The 15449-nt window shown below is 41.7% G+C and overlaps 1 protein-coding gene across 1 annotated transcript in view; it reads left to right on the top strand.

Moving 5' to 3' along the window:
* ITM2B (integral membrane protein 2B) overlaps nt 1–14519 on the top strand; it is a 142909-nt gene extending 128390 nt beyond the window's left edge. The window contains exons 5-6 of the mRNA XM_086934988.1: nt 11484–11634; nt 13633–14519. Coding sequence (XP_086791114.1) covers nt 11484–11634; nt 13633–13721 — 240 coding nt within the window. The 3' untranslated portion in view covers nt 13722–14519. The remainder of the gene's footprint in view (nt 1–11483; nt 11635–13632) is intronic.
* The last annotated feature ends 930 nt before the right edge of the window (nt 14520–15449 follow it).

The following is a 15449-nucleotide window of genomic DNA, read 5'->3' as shown; positions in this document are numbered from 1 at the left end:
AAGTAAACTTGTCCAGACAGCGCTGAAGAGAGCTATAGTGCAGTGTCCTGTGCTGCGGCTGAAAGGTCAGGTGGATTCAGTACTCCCGGCTGGTTATAATCCAGTACCCCGAAGACGGCCTTCCTTGAGGTGCGTCAGTGCCTTTTGAGCGCCGTGGTGGGCTGATAGCCACTGCTCAATCTGGTAGGATATATTTAGGCTCTACAAAGAATTTATATGTTTTGAATAGGCAAGAAGTTTGGGAGTTCATCTGAGTCAGTTCATGCTTTTTAATCTAGGAATTATGATTGACTGGTTGAAGACACTGGGTAGTGAGCCCTGCAAAAGAGGGGTTTGGCATTGCACAGATACCTGCTATGTATGTTTTTGACAGGCTTCTTAATGAATGCTTTGGGCATTGTATGACTGGATACTTTGATTTTTCCTTCCGTTGAGAGGACATCAGGAATGACTGTAGGAGTGAAAAATTAGATTGTTGTCTAGAATAGTGGACGGTCTGAAGGGTGATGCTTTGAGGATGTCTTGGGTTAATGTCCGCATTTTATCTTGAAGAAATAAAGTTGACCTGTTTGGTGTTCTTGCTGGGTCAAGAATGCTTTTGAGACACTCTGATAGTGCATTAACTCTCTAATATTTCTCACACCTTTTTGTTGTTAACATGATTATTGGAGGTTAGGGCGCACTCATGTATTTGATAACATTTTAGACATCTTCTGATCTAGACTTACTATATGTCTGTGAACAGCTTGTTCATGCTGTTTTTAGCATTTTTTTACAGGTTCAGTTACTCTTCTATTCCATTAAGGAATGGGTTGTGGTAGTTTGGAATCACAGAAGAGAATTTGGGCCTCCAAGATTAGACACCATTCAAAAACATCAGTATAACCATGACACCGCGCCACCATGGTCATGGATAAGCTTCTTATAACTTCTCTATTATTAGTCTGCACATTTATTGGTACAATAACTAGAGACAGATTTATCACATATTTATCACTCAACATGAGTGGTCTCAATAACCCTATCAAAATATCACTACTGTCGATGTTGTCTTCCTCCAGAGGGACACACTTCCTCCCTAAAGACACAGAGGAACTTAGATCTATATGTTTGCACAATATTGTGCTCCTTCAAAAATTAAGGAGGTGGATACCATAGTCCGCACCAGAGTATGATTCTCCCTCATTTCCTTCAAAGCAGAGAAGACAGACAGGTGGCTCTTACTCAATGGAGTCCTGCCAGGGTGTCTGATTTGGCTGGTAGCAGTTTAAGCTTCTAATCAATATCTATAGGACTTGAAATAACACCATATCAACCCTAATAGCAATGACCTTGTGTCCCCTGAATGCGGCTGGTGTTTGTAATCTAATATTAGATAGTCCACTAGATAAAACAGGCCTGGAACATGGACCATGAGTTGTCTTTTCCAAGTAGCAGTAAGATTGACTTACAGAAATGTGCATTAGTAGCTTGTGAAGAATATCCCATCCACCTGCTAAGGATTACTCCCACTTTTCAGTAGTTCACAATTCATGTTTGAGAATTGATGATACTATTAGATACTCAGTTGGCCTCCAACATCAAAGAGATCAAACGGGGAGTAATCTCTCCATACTATCACAGCCCTGGAAAATATCGGTTGGAATGGTCTTGAAAGAGGGAATGGAGGGACCAATATGGAGATTGGATATAGGACTTTTAGGGCCTGAAAGCTAATAATGCAGTCCTTTCACTAATAAATAAATACACCCGCTTGAACGTCACCAATGATTGTTCTCACCATACACCATACATTATGGAATACAAAAAGCAGTAGTTTGGGGCACCTGCATAGCCGAGGCAGCTGGCATTAGGAAAAGAACAGAGATAGCTATGCAGTTCCTAGAAAACGAGAAAAGAGTTTGAAGCTCAACACGGAACCACAGATTCCCAAATGATATGGCGCAAGCCAAACTGGGACAACAACGACTATTAGCTTTAAAAAAGGCAAAATATAAACTAGCCTAGATTAAACAGTGCTACTATGAGTGTAGAAAGAAGGTCGGAAGGATGGTAACCACAAAGTTAAGACTTAAACAGGCTCAAAACACTATCCTGGGATGGGGCGGAGCCTTGAACACTGATTATCGAGATATACTCAATACCTTATCTGAATTTTATCAGGTTCCTTATGCGGCAGAGGTGGTAAACCGCCCTTTTAAGAAAAGTTCTCTTACAGACTAACTCCAGGATGTGCCTCCATTAAACAAAGAGAAACATTAGGGCAGCCGATGTCACAAGAGATCATTGAAGCAATTAAAGCTATGTGAACCGGATGGGTTCCCACCAATTGTTTATAAGGAATGCTAGCCCCATACCTTACTCCCTCCTCTCTAAATAGTTAGTCATATATTTGTCACAGGGACTTCTTTGATTGAAGCAAAAATTCCAGTTATCCTCAATACTGGAATGATAAAGTCGAAACGGCCTCGTCAATGGGCATCAAGTGTGAGCCTTTGAATGTGGTGATCCCGGGGTTCTGTATCTCTAGTAGGGTGGTAGTTGGTGCCCAGCTCCTCTAGGAAGTTCAGCGGCAGGAGACTGTGTTGGATGGTATTTCGAATGAGCTGGAGGGCACCCCAAATGGTAGGATACTACTGCTAAAGGAGCAAGAGGGGCTGTTTTCGCTAGTGGAGCATCTCCACCACTTTGATTACAAGGCATATTTGGCTAGGGCTTATGCAGAGCATAATAAATCGGGCAGGATGTTGGCATGACTGCTGCTGGAAGCTGTGGTATTACAGTCTGTTCTTCAGTTGCGAGCCCCTTCGGGACGGAATGTCTTCACCCAGGAGAAGTTCACTAGAATCTTTCTGCAGTGTTATTGTGATCCATACTCCTCCGGAAAGGCGAGTAACAACTATATTGAAAATGCTGCTCCACTGGCACCTGATCCGACAGTGGCAGATCAATTGGATGGCAGTGTTATTGATCAAGTGGTGCAGGGTGCTATTAAGGAAATGGCGAAGGGTAGGGTACCGGGCTTCGACGGGTTTCCAATAGAATTCTATGCGCCTTTCAAGTCAGAATTGTTTCCTAGGCTGGTGGTGCTTTTTCATGACTCCTAGCAGCATGATCAACCTCTGCCATCACTGAGAGAAGCTAATGTTGTGTTACTGCATAAAAAAAGACATGCACCGCTTCTTCTTGACTCTCACCGCCCCATCTGTGCTCAATGTCGATTATAAGATCTTGAATAAAATCCTAGCAAATAGTCTGCTTCCTCACTATGCCTAATATTCACCAATTATATCTGGCCTTGGACCGTTGGGAGTTTCTCCCACTGGAGGCATTGGTTATCTTGGTGGGTATTAAAAAGGTGTTTGGTTTGCTCCAGTGGAAGTTTCTTTATGCTACTATGCTTAAAATGGGTCTGGGTCTCCCCTCTGTTAGGTGGACTAAGCTTCTTTACATGGACCCCCTGGCTATGATTCGTAATGGAGCCTTGATCTCTGAAGCTTTCCCGCAGGAGAGGGATACTTGGCAGGGTTGCCCAGTCACCTCTTTTATTGGCGTTGCCCATGGAACCCTTTGCTTGCACGATCCACCGGGGAATACATTAAAGGGGCCTACACATTGCCTCTCATCTTTCTCTGTATTCAGACAAAATGTTGCTGTACCTTAGGGGATCGAGACTCTGACCTCTTGGGAGCGGTATCTGTCACATTTTGGGATCCATTAGGGACTCAAGGTAAATTTGACTGTCATGTGTTTATCCTTTTAGAGGAGTGTATTGCTTCGCCCTCCCAAATAACAGAGAATACCGCTCTCCCACACGGAGGCACAAACACGGCAAAGCAATAAAAACACCACCAGGAAATGGATTTCACTCTTATAAAATGAGACACATCAAAAGACTATTTTCAGAATAAGGCATTATATGTGCAATACACTCTAGCAAAAAGGCTTTCCTGGATGTCAAATGAACAACATTCAAGTGTGTGTGTGTGTGTGTGTGTGTGTATATATATGTGTGTGTGTGTGTGTGTGTGTATATGTGTGTATATATATATATATATATATATATATCAACTTCTGCCATCACTGAGAGAATCTAATGTTGTGTTACTGCATAAAAAAGACATGCACCCGCTTCTTCTTTACTCTCACCGCCCCATCTGTGCTCAATGTAGATTATAAGATCTTGAATAAAATCCTAGCAAATAGTCTGCTTCCTCACTATGCCTAATATTAACCAATTATATCTGGCCTTGGACCGTTGGGAGTTTCTCCCACTGGAGGCATTGGTTATATATATATACTCAATAATATCACACTTATAAGTAAGCAAATGCAACTGTTAAATGCGTGGAATAAAATATGTGAAAAAAATACAAGCAGATAATATGATGGACGTCCACTGCAAGAAATCAGAAAGATACATACACTAAACACATCAGTTGATTCCAACCACTAAAGATTTGAATGTGCACACAGACAATCTCGCACATCACAGTGAAAACCACTTGAATGTGCACACAGACACACTCACATGTCACAAAGTCAATACTCAAAGATAAAACACCACCGCTGCAAACACTGCATCTTAGCCCACTCCAGACTGGGGGATTCACAGCTAGGGTTAAGAGCCTCAGCAAACCGGGTTCTGCCACTGAAGTAGACGCGTCTGCCCCCATTCAGATTACGAAAATCCTAGTTTCCAAGTCAACAAACCCCAGCTTTATAAGCTCAAAGCACACTAGAAGTTTCTGAGAGGTCCTCCTCTGCGCCAAGGAAGCTTACTGGAGTTGGCCACCATACATGCATTCCAAAGGCAAAAGAGTTCTTATGTTCCCTCTGCGCTCCCACGTGTTCCAGCCTCTTATCTGTACGAAGCTTATGAAAGTACAGAAAACAATCTCCAAAAACAAAATAACCTTGAACGTAACTAGCCTAAACAACTTGAGTAATCTGGAGTTCTGCCTGTGTGCGCAAAAGCTCAAGCTAGACCCTCAGAATTCAAGATGGCATGAGGACATGTCAAAGCCAATAGTAAGAACTTCATAATACTTCCCAATGTACAATACAATGCACATTTGTGCACCACTGCCTATAGCACTACACACTTCATCTCCCAATGTACAACATAATGCACGTTTGAGCACCACTGCTTATAGCATTGCACTCTGAGACCAAGAAGTACATTCCACACCTCTCTCTCTCTCATGCTTTCAAATGCACATCCCACACATTCTGTTCCTGGTAAGACTGTTCTACTCTGTGAAAGCTCCCCCACTCTAAAACTTCAAGGTTACACGAAAGGCATCTTCAAGAAAACGTGAACATGCAGGAAAACGTATGTTGTACATTCAGGCTACAATAAAGTTAAACACCAAAAGTCAATTAAAATAATGGTAGTCAAAGGTCATCACGTGGTACCAATATATGGGAGTGCCTCTGGCACTATATTCCACCCCATGACCGTTGACTATCGCAACATACATATCTAAAATCAACTTTTTAAGCCAAAGTACAAATATAAATGAAGCACACATTAACCCAGTGACATTATAAAAGCATGTAACATATCACTTCATCTAAAATAGCTCATGTATATATGATAACTCAGGTACTGAAATGAATGTGATAAATACACAAATAGAATCAAACATGTTAACTCATTGATGCTCCTAGTGTTATCAATGGCTAATTCTGGAACTTCTACCATTGAAGCAGCCAAACTTACATATTTTGCTTAAAATAAAGGAATCTCCTAATCTTCTTCATACATTTCCATTTCCAAGCTTCATTTCGATCATTGCAGACCATAAAAGCAACAGATAAAAAAACATATGACACATTATATTTGTGTAAACATCATAAGATATAGCCAATAGGAGTTAATTATACAATCTCGATAACAAGTAAAAAAATGATTGAAGTTTAAAAGCATTTAAAACAGTCAATTCATATTTGATGGGTTCAAAGCAGTGGAAAATGGAAAAGGTATGTTTAGGCTACACTAGAGGAATTTAAAAGCTGGCGACGCCTACACCACATGGAGTTAAGGAAACGGGACACAGCAAAAACAATCGGGGTGCGTTCCAGTTCGCATTACTCTAAGAGCCTCCCCTATCCGTCTAAACCCCATATTCCTGCATATTGGTAAGAGCCAGTACCTTCTAATTGCAATATAACCTGGACAGAAGACATGTCTAAGGGTCCCTTCCTGGTTCTCACATGCAGGACAGCCGGGAGGGGAGGCTTTGGTCCATTTGCTGGTAAAAGCATGGAGTGGAAGGCAACCCCGTCTAAACTGGGCATAGAGTTTCCTTGCCATGAGTGGATAGACGTCATCAAGGAAAGTCTCAAATAAATATTGATCTTTAAAGTTAAAAAAGTCAGAAGTTAAACAACCATGTTTACCATTCTCGTAGAGTTCACCCAGTCTAAAAAGCCTGGAAGATTTAACTAATTCGAGGCGTGAGATGGTCCGGGACGCTTCCTCCGGGTGAGTCCATAATTTTGGCCAGCCTTGTCTAAAGCGCAGGTCTTTTATATGTGCCAACGAGTGTATTTTTCCCACCCATGGAACCCCCAGGATCACCTTGAGTTCCGAATGGTCGACTAGTAGTTCGGGTGTCGCCCATAGTCTGCGCCAGAATGCCAAAGGCCAAAGGTCGCAACTCGATTTCCTCATTTATGGGTCTGAGGCCAAGGTCCATGCGTAAGGGGATGAGAGGGGTAATTGGCGGTAGGCCCAAGATTTGCCTCATGAACTTATTCTCTGTTCTGACCAGTGCACCTACAAGGCGGTGTCCACAAAGTTCAGCCCCATATATAATTGTACTCCTGATTTGAACTTTGTAAATCTGTTAGTGGGTCCAGTTGTCTTGCAGTTAAATTCCTATATAATTTTGCTAGGCGCCGGTAATCTGTGCTAGCCTCAGGCCTGCCTTTTCTTGATGGGGGCCCCACCCAAAGGTTTCTGTCAATGTGACACCCAGGTAGTCAAAGACGGCCACCCTCTCCAACTGGGTGCCATTTAGGGTGGGGTTGGAACGAGAGGTTTTAATAGGATTAAATACCATATACTTGGCTTTTGCCGTATTAATCTCTAGCCCCCTATCTTAGCAGAATATAAAAAAGGTGTCAAGAGTCCTTTGGATGCCCATGGGTGATTTAGAAAGTAACAAGGTGTCGTCCGTAAACATCATTGCTGGCACCTTGTCACGGGCAAACTTTGGGGCATCAATATTGGCAATTTGATTCAGCTGTTCGACCAGAGCATTTATATAAAGACAAAACCGTGTGGGTGGGCCAAAACACACCCCTATTTACTGGAACTGAACATCTTCATCAAACTGAACATCCCCTGCTTTGAAATTATATCTCTTTTCTTTTATCTTTCAAAATCAGGATCAGTTTACTTTCATTGACGTTAAAGCACATTCAAAAAACGTCTTTGCTAGGTACATTCATCTGGTTGATTCAGCCAAAGGATGTCCACAGCAGTGTCGGTCTGCGCTGTCAGGCGGTCACTACAGGGCTGAGGGGGACCCACACCCTCACGGCCCCACTTAGACAAAGGCACACACACGCAGAACAGGGACATCAGGTACACCAACGTGTCGCAGTATGATCTAAAATAGAAACAAGCATCACTCTTCTTGCAAAAAACACTTTTCAAAAAGCACACATTCTCCTTTTTCTGTTTTGGGTCTGATAGCAAAGTTTTATCTTTTCTGTCTGCACGGTTCTCTGCTTGTTCTGGGGAATTATCTGAGAATTCTACCCACTCTCTGGCCTCTGAACTCTTGGTAGTGGAGTCAAACTCTCCTTTCCCTTGTTCAGTAAGAAGGGCTGGGTCAGTTCCCTTTCTGACTTGCTCTCCACACACTACTGAATAAGTACATCCTTGATCATTTGGTATGAGCCCAAAGCAATCCATTTGCCCTATCTGCTCTGGTAATTTTCCTTTCTCCAACTGACCCCTCACCATCTGTGAAACTGGTCTGTGCTGTGCATGCTGACCAATAGGAATCAGAATTCTAAATATGTCATGGGGAATTTGCATTCCTTCATTCTCTGCCCACCTGTTTCTTTCTATCCTAGGTGCCCCCCACTTAGTCATGCCCACCAAATCAGAATCTTGCGTCACCACCTCGGTCTCCAAGATTTTAGCCTTTTTATCTGTAAGGAAATTAAAGGCTCTGTCTAGTAAATGTATAGGACAATGAGTGTCTACATGATACACAGTAGCTTCACTTTGCTGTAACATTTCCCAAATCTCTTGCCACAACTCCTTGTTCCACTTCACTGGGGAATCCTGTGTCTCCGGCACCTCAAAAGCCACCCCTCGATTTTCTACTGGGACTTGCACCAGCTGTTAATGCAAAACTGCAGTTTCCGCCCGTTCTACTCTATGAAAGCTCCCCCACTCTAAAACTACAAGGTTTGAAGCCAGAATACATCTGAAAATTGCCTGCATGACGCACAGAGCTGTACACAACAACTCACCCAGCTACCTCACTCAGAAGCTGACAATATCTGGTGGCACTAGAACCACTAGAAGCACAAAGAATCTTCTTCTGAAACCTCGTAGATTCCGTAAGGAAAAAACATATAAACGCTCCTTTTCAGGAATGGCACCCAGGATCTGGAACTCACTCCCTCCAGAAACCAGACTTATCTCCTCCACTACATTCTTTAAGAAAGAAGTAAAAGCTATCCTCATGACTAAATTCACCTGAACTTGTACTTTGGATCTATTTGAGACTCTGCACCTATCTGCACTATTGTTTTTGTCTGATTGTCGATTTGTATCATCGGTTTTGTGGTTATTATGCCCCCCCATGTACCTTCCCTATATTGCTATCCATCTTGTAATCTTGTACCTACAACTACTCTTTGCTCATAAGTCTGTTAATCACCCCCTTGTTTCTTTACCCCCTATTTTTGTAAAGCGCTCTGATATCTGCTAAGATCTTGTCCGCGCTATATAAAACTTTCAAAATAAAATACACGAAAGAAATCTTCAAGGAATCGTGCACATGCAGGAAAAATTATGTCGTACATTCAGGCTAGGATAAAGTAAAACACCAAAAGTCAAATAAAATAATGGTAGTCAAAGGTCATCACATGGTCCCGATATATAGGAGCGCCTGTGGCACTACAGAGAAATGCCCGACGTGTGGCCCTATCCCCTCTGCTCTAATGCAGCATTGGGAGCTGGATACTGTATGGTATCTAGGAGTGGCTGTTTACCACTTCCCGAATTTGCTGTATGCCGGAAATCTCGGCCGTGTGTTAGCTGGGTTACTGTGCTGTTTCCTTCTGGTCCACCTTGCCTCTATCAGTAAACAGCTGTGTGGCTGTATCCAAAATGATCATACTACCACGTCTGCTTTATCTATTTACTGCCCTCCCGTTGGAGTTACCGCTACAATTCTTTAAAGAACTAGACTGTTTGCTTCTCTCACTTTACTGGGGCTCTTCATTACTTCAGGTGGCCCTCTGGAAATTGTGCTTGCCAGTGTCTAGTGGTGTCTTGGATGCACCTGACCTGGAGTTATATTAGATAGTGGTGCAGCTCCAGTGTCTGGCCCTCTTTGTGGGATGATGTAGGAGTTACCAAGTGTAGCTCTCTCTGAAACCATTTCGTCCTGGGTTTCTTGCTAAAGCCCACACCTGCTTCCAGGGTGCGGTTTTCGAACGTCCTGATTAGGACAGCACGTTATGGTTTGTGCTTTACGCCGACCCTGATTTCTGACCACATACACTCATGAACTCGCTCTTTTTGATCGACATTGGAGCAGTCCTGGGGGGTGGGTGGGTCTCCGTGAATGGCCAGCAGTGGAATTGAATTGTCCAGGGAGATCTTTTTGCAGGGGGTGAACTATACTCTTTTGGGACCTTCGCTAGTCTCATGATAACGCAGTGGGCCATTTCATTCTACGTGGAACCTTGACTCACAAGATACCTCAATGATGGGGTACTGCAGTTGCGAATCCCCAGGAGGATGACTGCCTGGGCCTTCTCTTTCTTATCAAGGGTCGAACTAAAGTGGTTGCACTGCTGTATAGGGTCCTGCTGGAGGGGGCACAACCGGATCTCTCGACACTCTGGACACGGTGGCTGGTGGACCTTGAATGCCTCTCTCCTATTTCTCCTGGAAGAAGATATTAGACTCTAACCCTAAGCTGTATTATAATGCCTGTTTCAAACTCCATCAATGATTTTTTTTGTTGATTTTTTTTACCCACTGGCATATCTGACTCCCATAGTCATATGAATACGCATATGACACATATATACTATGTTCCCAGCTGCGACCTCTGGGTGCCCCCTTTGTGCCGCCACAGACGCAGACTTTTCTGTGGTCTGGTCCTGTCCGATTCTGTGACCGTACTGGATGATGGTCCTCCAGGTAGTTTGGGGGGCCATGGATCGGGAATTCCCCTAGAAAACACCGTTATGTCTGCTGGGCCTCCATGACCGATCAATGGCTAGGAAGGTCGTTGATATATTTCTGGATCTGGCCTTGATGCAGACAACTGACTATGAGTTGGAAGTCCAGCAGGGGGCTCGATATATATTGCAGGTTGTCGGTTCTGAAGTGGTAGGTGGACTGCAAGCAGGAGGAGGCTCGGGGAGTCCGAAGTATTCCGATATACTGTTTGGTTGGCCTGTCCGGGTATGGACTGAGGGGGGTGAGTATTAGTGGCTGGTTCTTCATCGGATGGCCCTGATCAGGCATCATCGGACAATGGCACTCTGAGCCGTGCCTCCAGTGGTGCCCTCTGTAAGCCCCTGGATCACTCTCTTATTTTTGTTTTCTTCTTGTTGCCTTACTATCGTGCTGATCCTACCCTTTAGTTGTCTGGAACCTCTTATGAGTAACTGTGCTGTCTTCGGAGAGATTGCTGAGTCTGTTCTTCCCTCTAACCTGTACAGTTACTGTATTACCTGATTGTGAATGTCCTGACTCTACGGTACACCTGCCGGCACTGTTTAAGTTTTCTTAAAGTATTACTTTGTTGTGATTCACTATAAAATCAATAAAAATATTGCAATAGGCAAATCCAAGTAACACCAGTATCAATCTTTCGAAAGAAAAAGAGGCCCACAGGAGCATATTGCTGAGAAGGACTGTATATTGAGCAGTAATCGAACTGTTCAGTCAGGAGATTCTTTGAGTGAAGATTAAAATAGCATGTATATTGGTAGGAAGATATTAATATTGAATAGTAAGTACAGGTGTGAAAATAGAGAATGAGGTCAGTTTAAAACATCGTGTAATTTTATGTTTTTGTTAACAAATATGAAATATTGACACCTTTCTGACACTGCTCAGGAGTCACCCTAATCACTTAATGATGTTTTCACTTTTGATACTTTTTTGTTTTTTATTTTCCTTTATCTGTTCTTTTTGCACAAAAGTATTTTTTTGTTTCGAGATATGCAATTATGAATGTTGTGTTAACTCTTGTTTTTCGATACAGGCTGGAACGTACTTGCCACAGTCGTACCTGATTCATGAACAGATGGTTGTGACAGACCGTATTGAAAACTTGCATCATATGGGGGCTTTCATCGAACGCCTGTGTGGAGACAAAGAAACTTACAAACTGCAGCGTAGAGACACTATTCGAGGTATATGACTTTTATCAAATTTTTTTTCTCTTGCATTGTATTGAAAATGTCTTACTGCAGTGCCATAAGGTACGCAGAGATGTTCTGTAAATTCTGAGAATGTCAGCTGATGAAATGCTAGCGTAAATATTCATACCCGGGTAAAATGTCAGCATGTCCTATATCTGCATTGCTTGACAGCAATTAGTATATTCCTTTATGGGTTTTATTGAAGTTGTGATTTTGACACCAAAATGACTGCTGTAATGGCTACTTCCAGTGCCCTGTCAATGCAGCAAGGCCAGTTGTCAGTGTAATGTCACCAAATTAATTGTAGCTCCTGGGGTGATGTCCCTCCAGTAAATGTAGTTCCCATTGTGCTGGTTCTGTTTGGTACTGTGTATTACAATTACAGTGGCTCGAACCAGCAGTTGTGGGCCGCAGCCACCAGCTATAAGTCAGTGTTGGCATTTCCATGAGCATGTTTCACTCCCACGATTATGGGCTGCTAAATGAAGTTAAACACTCCATGTATTTAAGTTATCTTTCAACAGAGCAAACAAACAAAAAACAGATGAGGGAGAGCACCCTCAGGCGAAAAATAACTGTTCATCCTGATGGTTTTTAAAAAAAAAACATGTTATTGATCTCATTTGATCAAGTGCATTCCACTAATCGCGCTTCACGAAACAAATTGATCTATATATGCAAAGAAGTCCGAGATATTTCAGTTCGAGTAGGGCATGCTTTCCGCTTCACTGCCTGATCCATCCCATCCTCCAAATGTGTGTTCTCAAGTGTGTGGTTTTCTTTTGCTAATCTATCTCACGCTCTTCATATCAGACCTCAAAATTCCTTCCATGGATCCTAAAGTTTTTAAATTTCGGTGGGCTACATCGGGTCGCATAGCCACCATCTTGGCTTTTATACAGTAGCCCATGTACTGTGCTTCCACCTCACCTTGGTGCTGTGTCATTTCTGGATACTATCATGGCCAGGTAGCAAACTATTTGAGTGTATTGTGGCACTGTGGAGTCTCTCTCTACTACTGTCACCAGCTGTGTATGCTGCTTGAAAGCTATCCGAGTTACTCCAGTGTTTTGATCCCTCACCTATTCCAGAAGGTCTGGATCGGGGGCATTTCCAAAAGGTGTGCAAGACTATCCTTGTCTGGTGGCAGGCACAGGGGCAATTATTGTCATTATTCATGCCAGACTGCATTTTTATATTGTATGTGCGGTGTGAATTTTTGAACCAGTCTGAATTTCTGTCTTATTGCTACTTCCCAAGGGTAGATGCATTTCTCCTCCCAGTCGCTATCTTCTAATGGTCCAATATCTATCCAAAATTCAATCTAAGTGTCATTAGTGCCACTAGTTATTTATTTATTCGTTTTCTATGTACTAAAGATACATCATACGTAAGCAGCGGAGAGGATAGTACTCTGTACTTGAGTAGGGATTCATCTTCTATATCCTGCAGTGAGGTGTCAGCCACATTCAAATGTACAATAAAAAAATGTGATTAAATGCAGGGTCTTTTTCACACTGTCAAGAGCAACGTTTGTACTACACTTATTTCCCACATCAGAGAATGCTTTTTCTAAGAATCAATGAGCCTATACTTGTCCTCCTTGATGTATATCCGTTCTGACATTTGTAAGACACGTTTATCCGTCTGCTTCAGATAACAATGATTGCCTTACTGTTCTAAATGTAATGTGTCCCTAATGAGAATCTTTAAAAACATGTAAGAAAAAGGGGCGGGAGTGTGAAGTCGAAGAAGCTTCTTAGCCAGCTGGTTGGAAAAATGCCATTTTGTCAAACCGTAATCCGTCTTTTTGCAATTGAACGTAATAGACTTTGGCATTCTAACCTCTTGCGTATCTGCTTCATTTGTGTTATTACTCGGAATAAATACTTTGTTTTTTATGTCACTGCTAAATTTGTGTCATTTTGTGCTTTAATGATGCTTTACCTACATTGCTACAATAATTCTGCATGTGTTTTCTCCCAACAGGAATTCAGAAGCGATCTGCTGCAAACTGCCATAAGATTCGTCACTTTGAGAACACATTTGTTGTGGAGACTGAAATTTGCGAGCAGTAATGATGGCTGTCACTAATGCTCATAGAAACCTGACTCAGTGTAATAGTATAAAGTAGCTTTACCCCACCCTTTCTGTTGTGTGCAGTGTTTTAACATGAATTTTTGTTCTCGATGAATATGCTTAATCTTGGTAAAGCTTTTCTAAACATCAGCTAGGTGTAGCATAGCAATTAGCAGGTTTGAGCTCATTTTTCACACTATATAACGCATGGTGTCCATTTTTATACACATACTTCAAATGTAACTGTATTAAGTCATAATTACTATCTTTAATGTATCGCACTGAAAGTATATCTATCTCTGCCATGCATAGCTTAGAAAATCCATGTTACTGATGTGAACTTTGGTGGATGCGCATGAGCAGTGCTGTTTGCTCCTTTGTATTACATTGCATCAGCAACGTGATTGCGATTTGCACCTCCTCTGAAACCTTTATGTCAAGAAAGGGAAAACTGCAAATTCTTTATTGCAGAGAAAGGTATGCATTAATGAAATGCAAAGATGATTATCTATGATTGTATTATGTTCTGCTGTGTAAATTGTTATCTTCCAAACTGCAAACAGCACCTAGGAAAAATCATTTAACTCCAGAGCCTAAAAAGTGCAAACTGTTCATAGAATTTTGTAGTTTTTACCTTATGGGTTTTAATTACCTATATGTTTTAATACGCACGTTCTTTACTGCGACTGCACTGTCTTTCAGATGAAGAGGGAAAAGATAAAGAATTTAAGCAGTAACTTGAGTTACTAATTTGTATATAATCAATGTACATGTAAACAAATACAAATCCTAAATTACCTGTGTCTAAAAGCTTGGTCTTTTCTTTTGTTTAATATCTTACATTTTGGCTTGGCAACATTATTTTTCCAGAATGTGATACTGATATAAGACAGTTACAACACTAAGCGTTATTTCCTTTATTTAGAAAATTATATCAGTGAACACATTTCTCTTTGTTCTCTTCATCAGTATACTTTTCCACATAAATAATACACAGTAAAACTGAAAAACGTAAACCGTCTTTCCTAAGCTATTGAAGAGCTTTCATTGGCATGCAATCGGTTCAGCACGTTCTCCACCTCCTCTTCTAAAGCATCACATCCCATCTCTGGATCTTACGTAGCCTGACGACCCCTCCTACCCCCACCTCCCCCGGCCCCCCAACACATTAATCTGGTAAGATTCTGTGAAAAAACAAGGAAAACATGACAAGTCATTTCTGAGCCAAGCCTTGGATCTGTGCTGCATTCCAAGTTCACTACTCCTTAATTTCCCCTACATTCCTGAGTAAATGCGAGGCTTATGGGGAGTTATCAAAAAACTATCATGTCCTTTACCGAGTGTACGCAGAAAAACATTTCAGAGCATGATTCACGGATGAAGTCAGTTCATTGTCCTAAGCGCACATCAATGACATTGATAGAATATTTTATTCCAGAATAAAGAGGGCAATGATTGGGATATAATTTGGGTTTGCACACTTCAATTCAATTCAATTTGACTTTATTCGGTTAAAAGAAAAATAACCATAAAAGTACATAAAAAACTGTTCATAATAATACAGTGTCATACTCAATACATCATACAATCAGGAAGAAATATAAAAGTTAAACATGAATTAAATTTAAGTACAAATTGATTTACGTAATCTAAAAACATTGCTAAAGAATTCCGAGATACAGGCAACATTAAAAATAACATCTAATTTCTGGAGTTCCAGGAAGGCA

Source organism: Lissotriton vulgaris, chromosome 8, assembly GCF_964263255.1.
Source record: "Lissotriton vulgaris chromosome 8, aLisVul1.2, whole genome shotgun sequence".
In the NCBI taxonomy this organism is placed as follows: domain Eukaryota; kingdom Metazoa; phylum Chordata; class Amphibia; order Caudata; family Salamandridae; genus Lissotriton; species Lissotriton vulgaris.
This window is presented reverse-complemented; position numbering and strand designations above follow the sequence as displayed.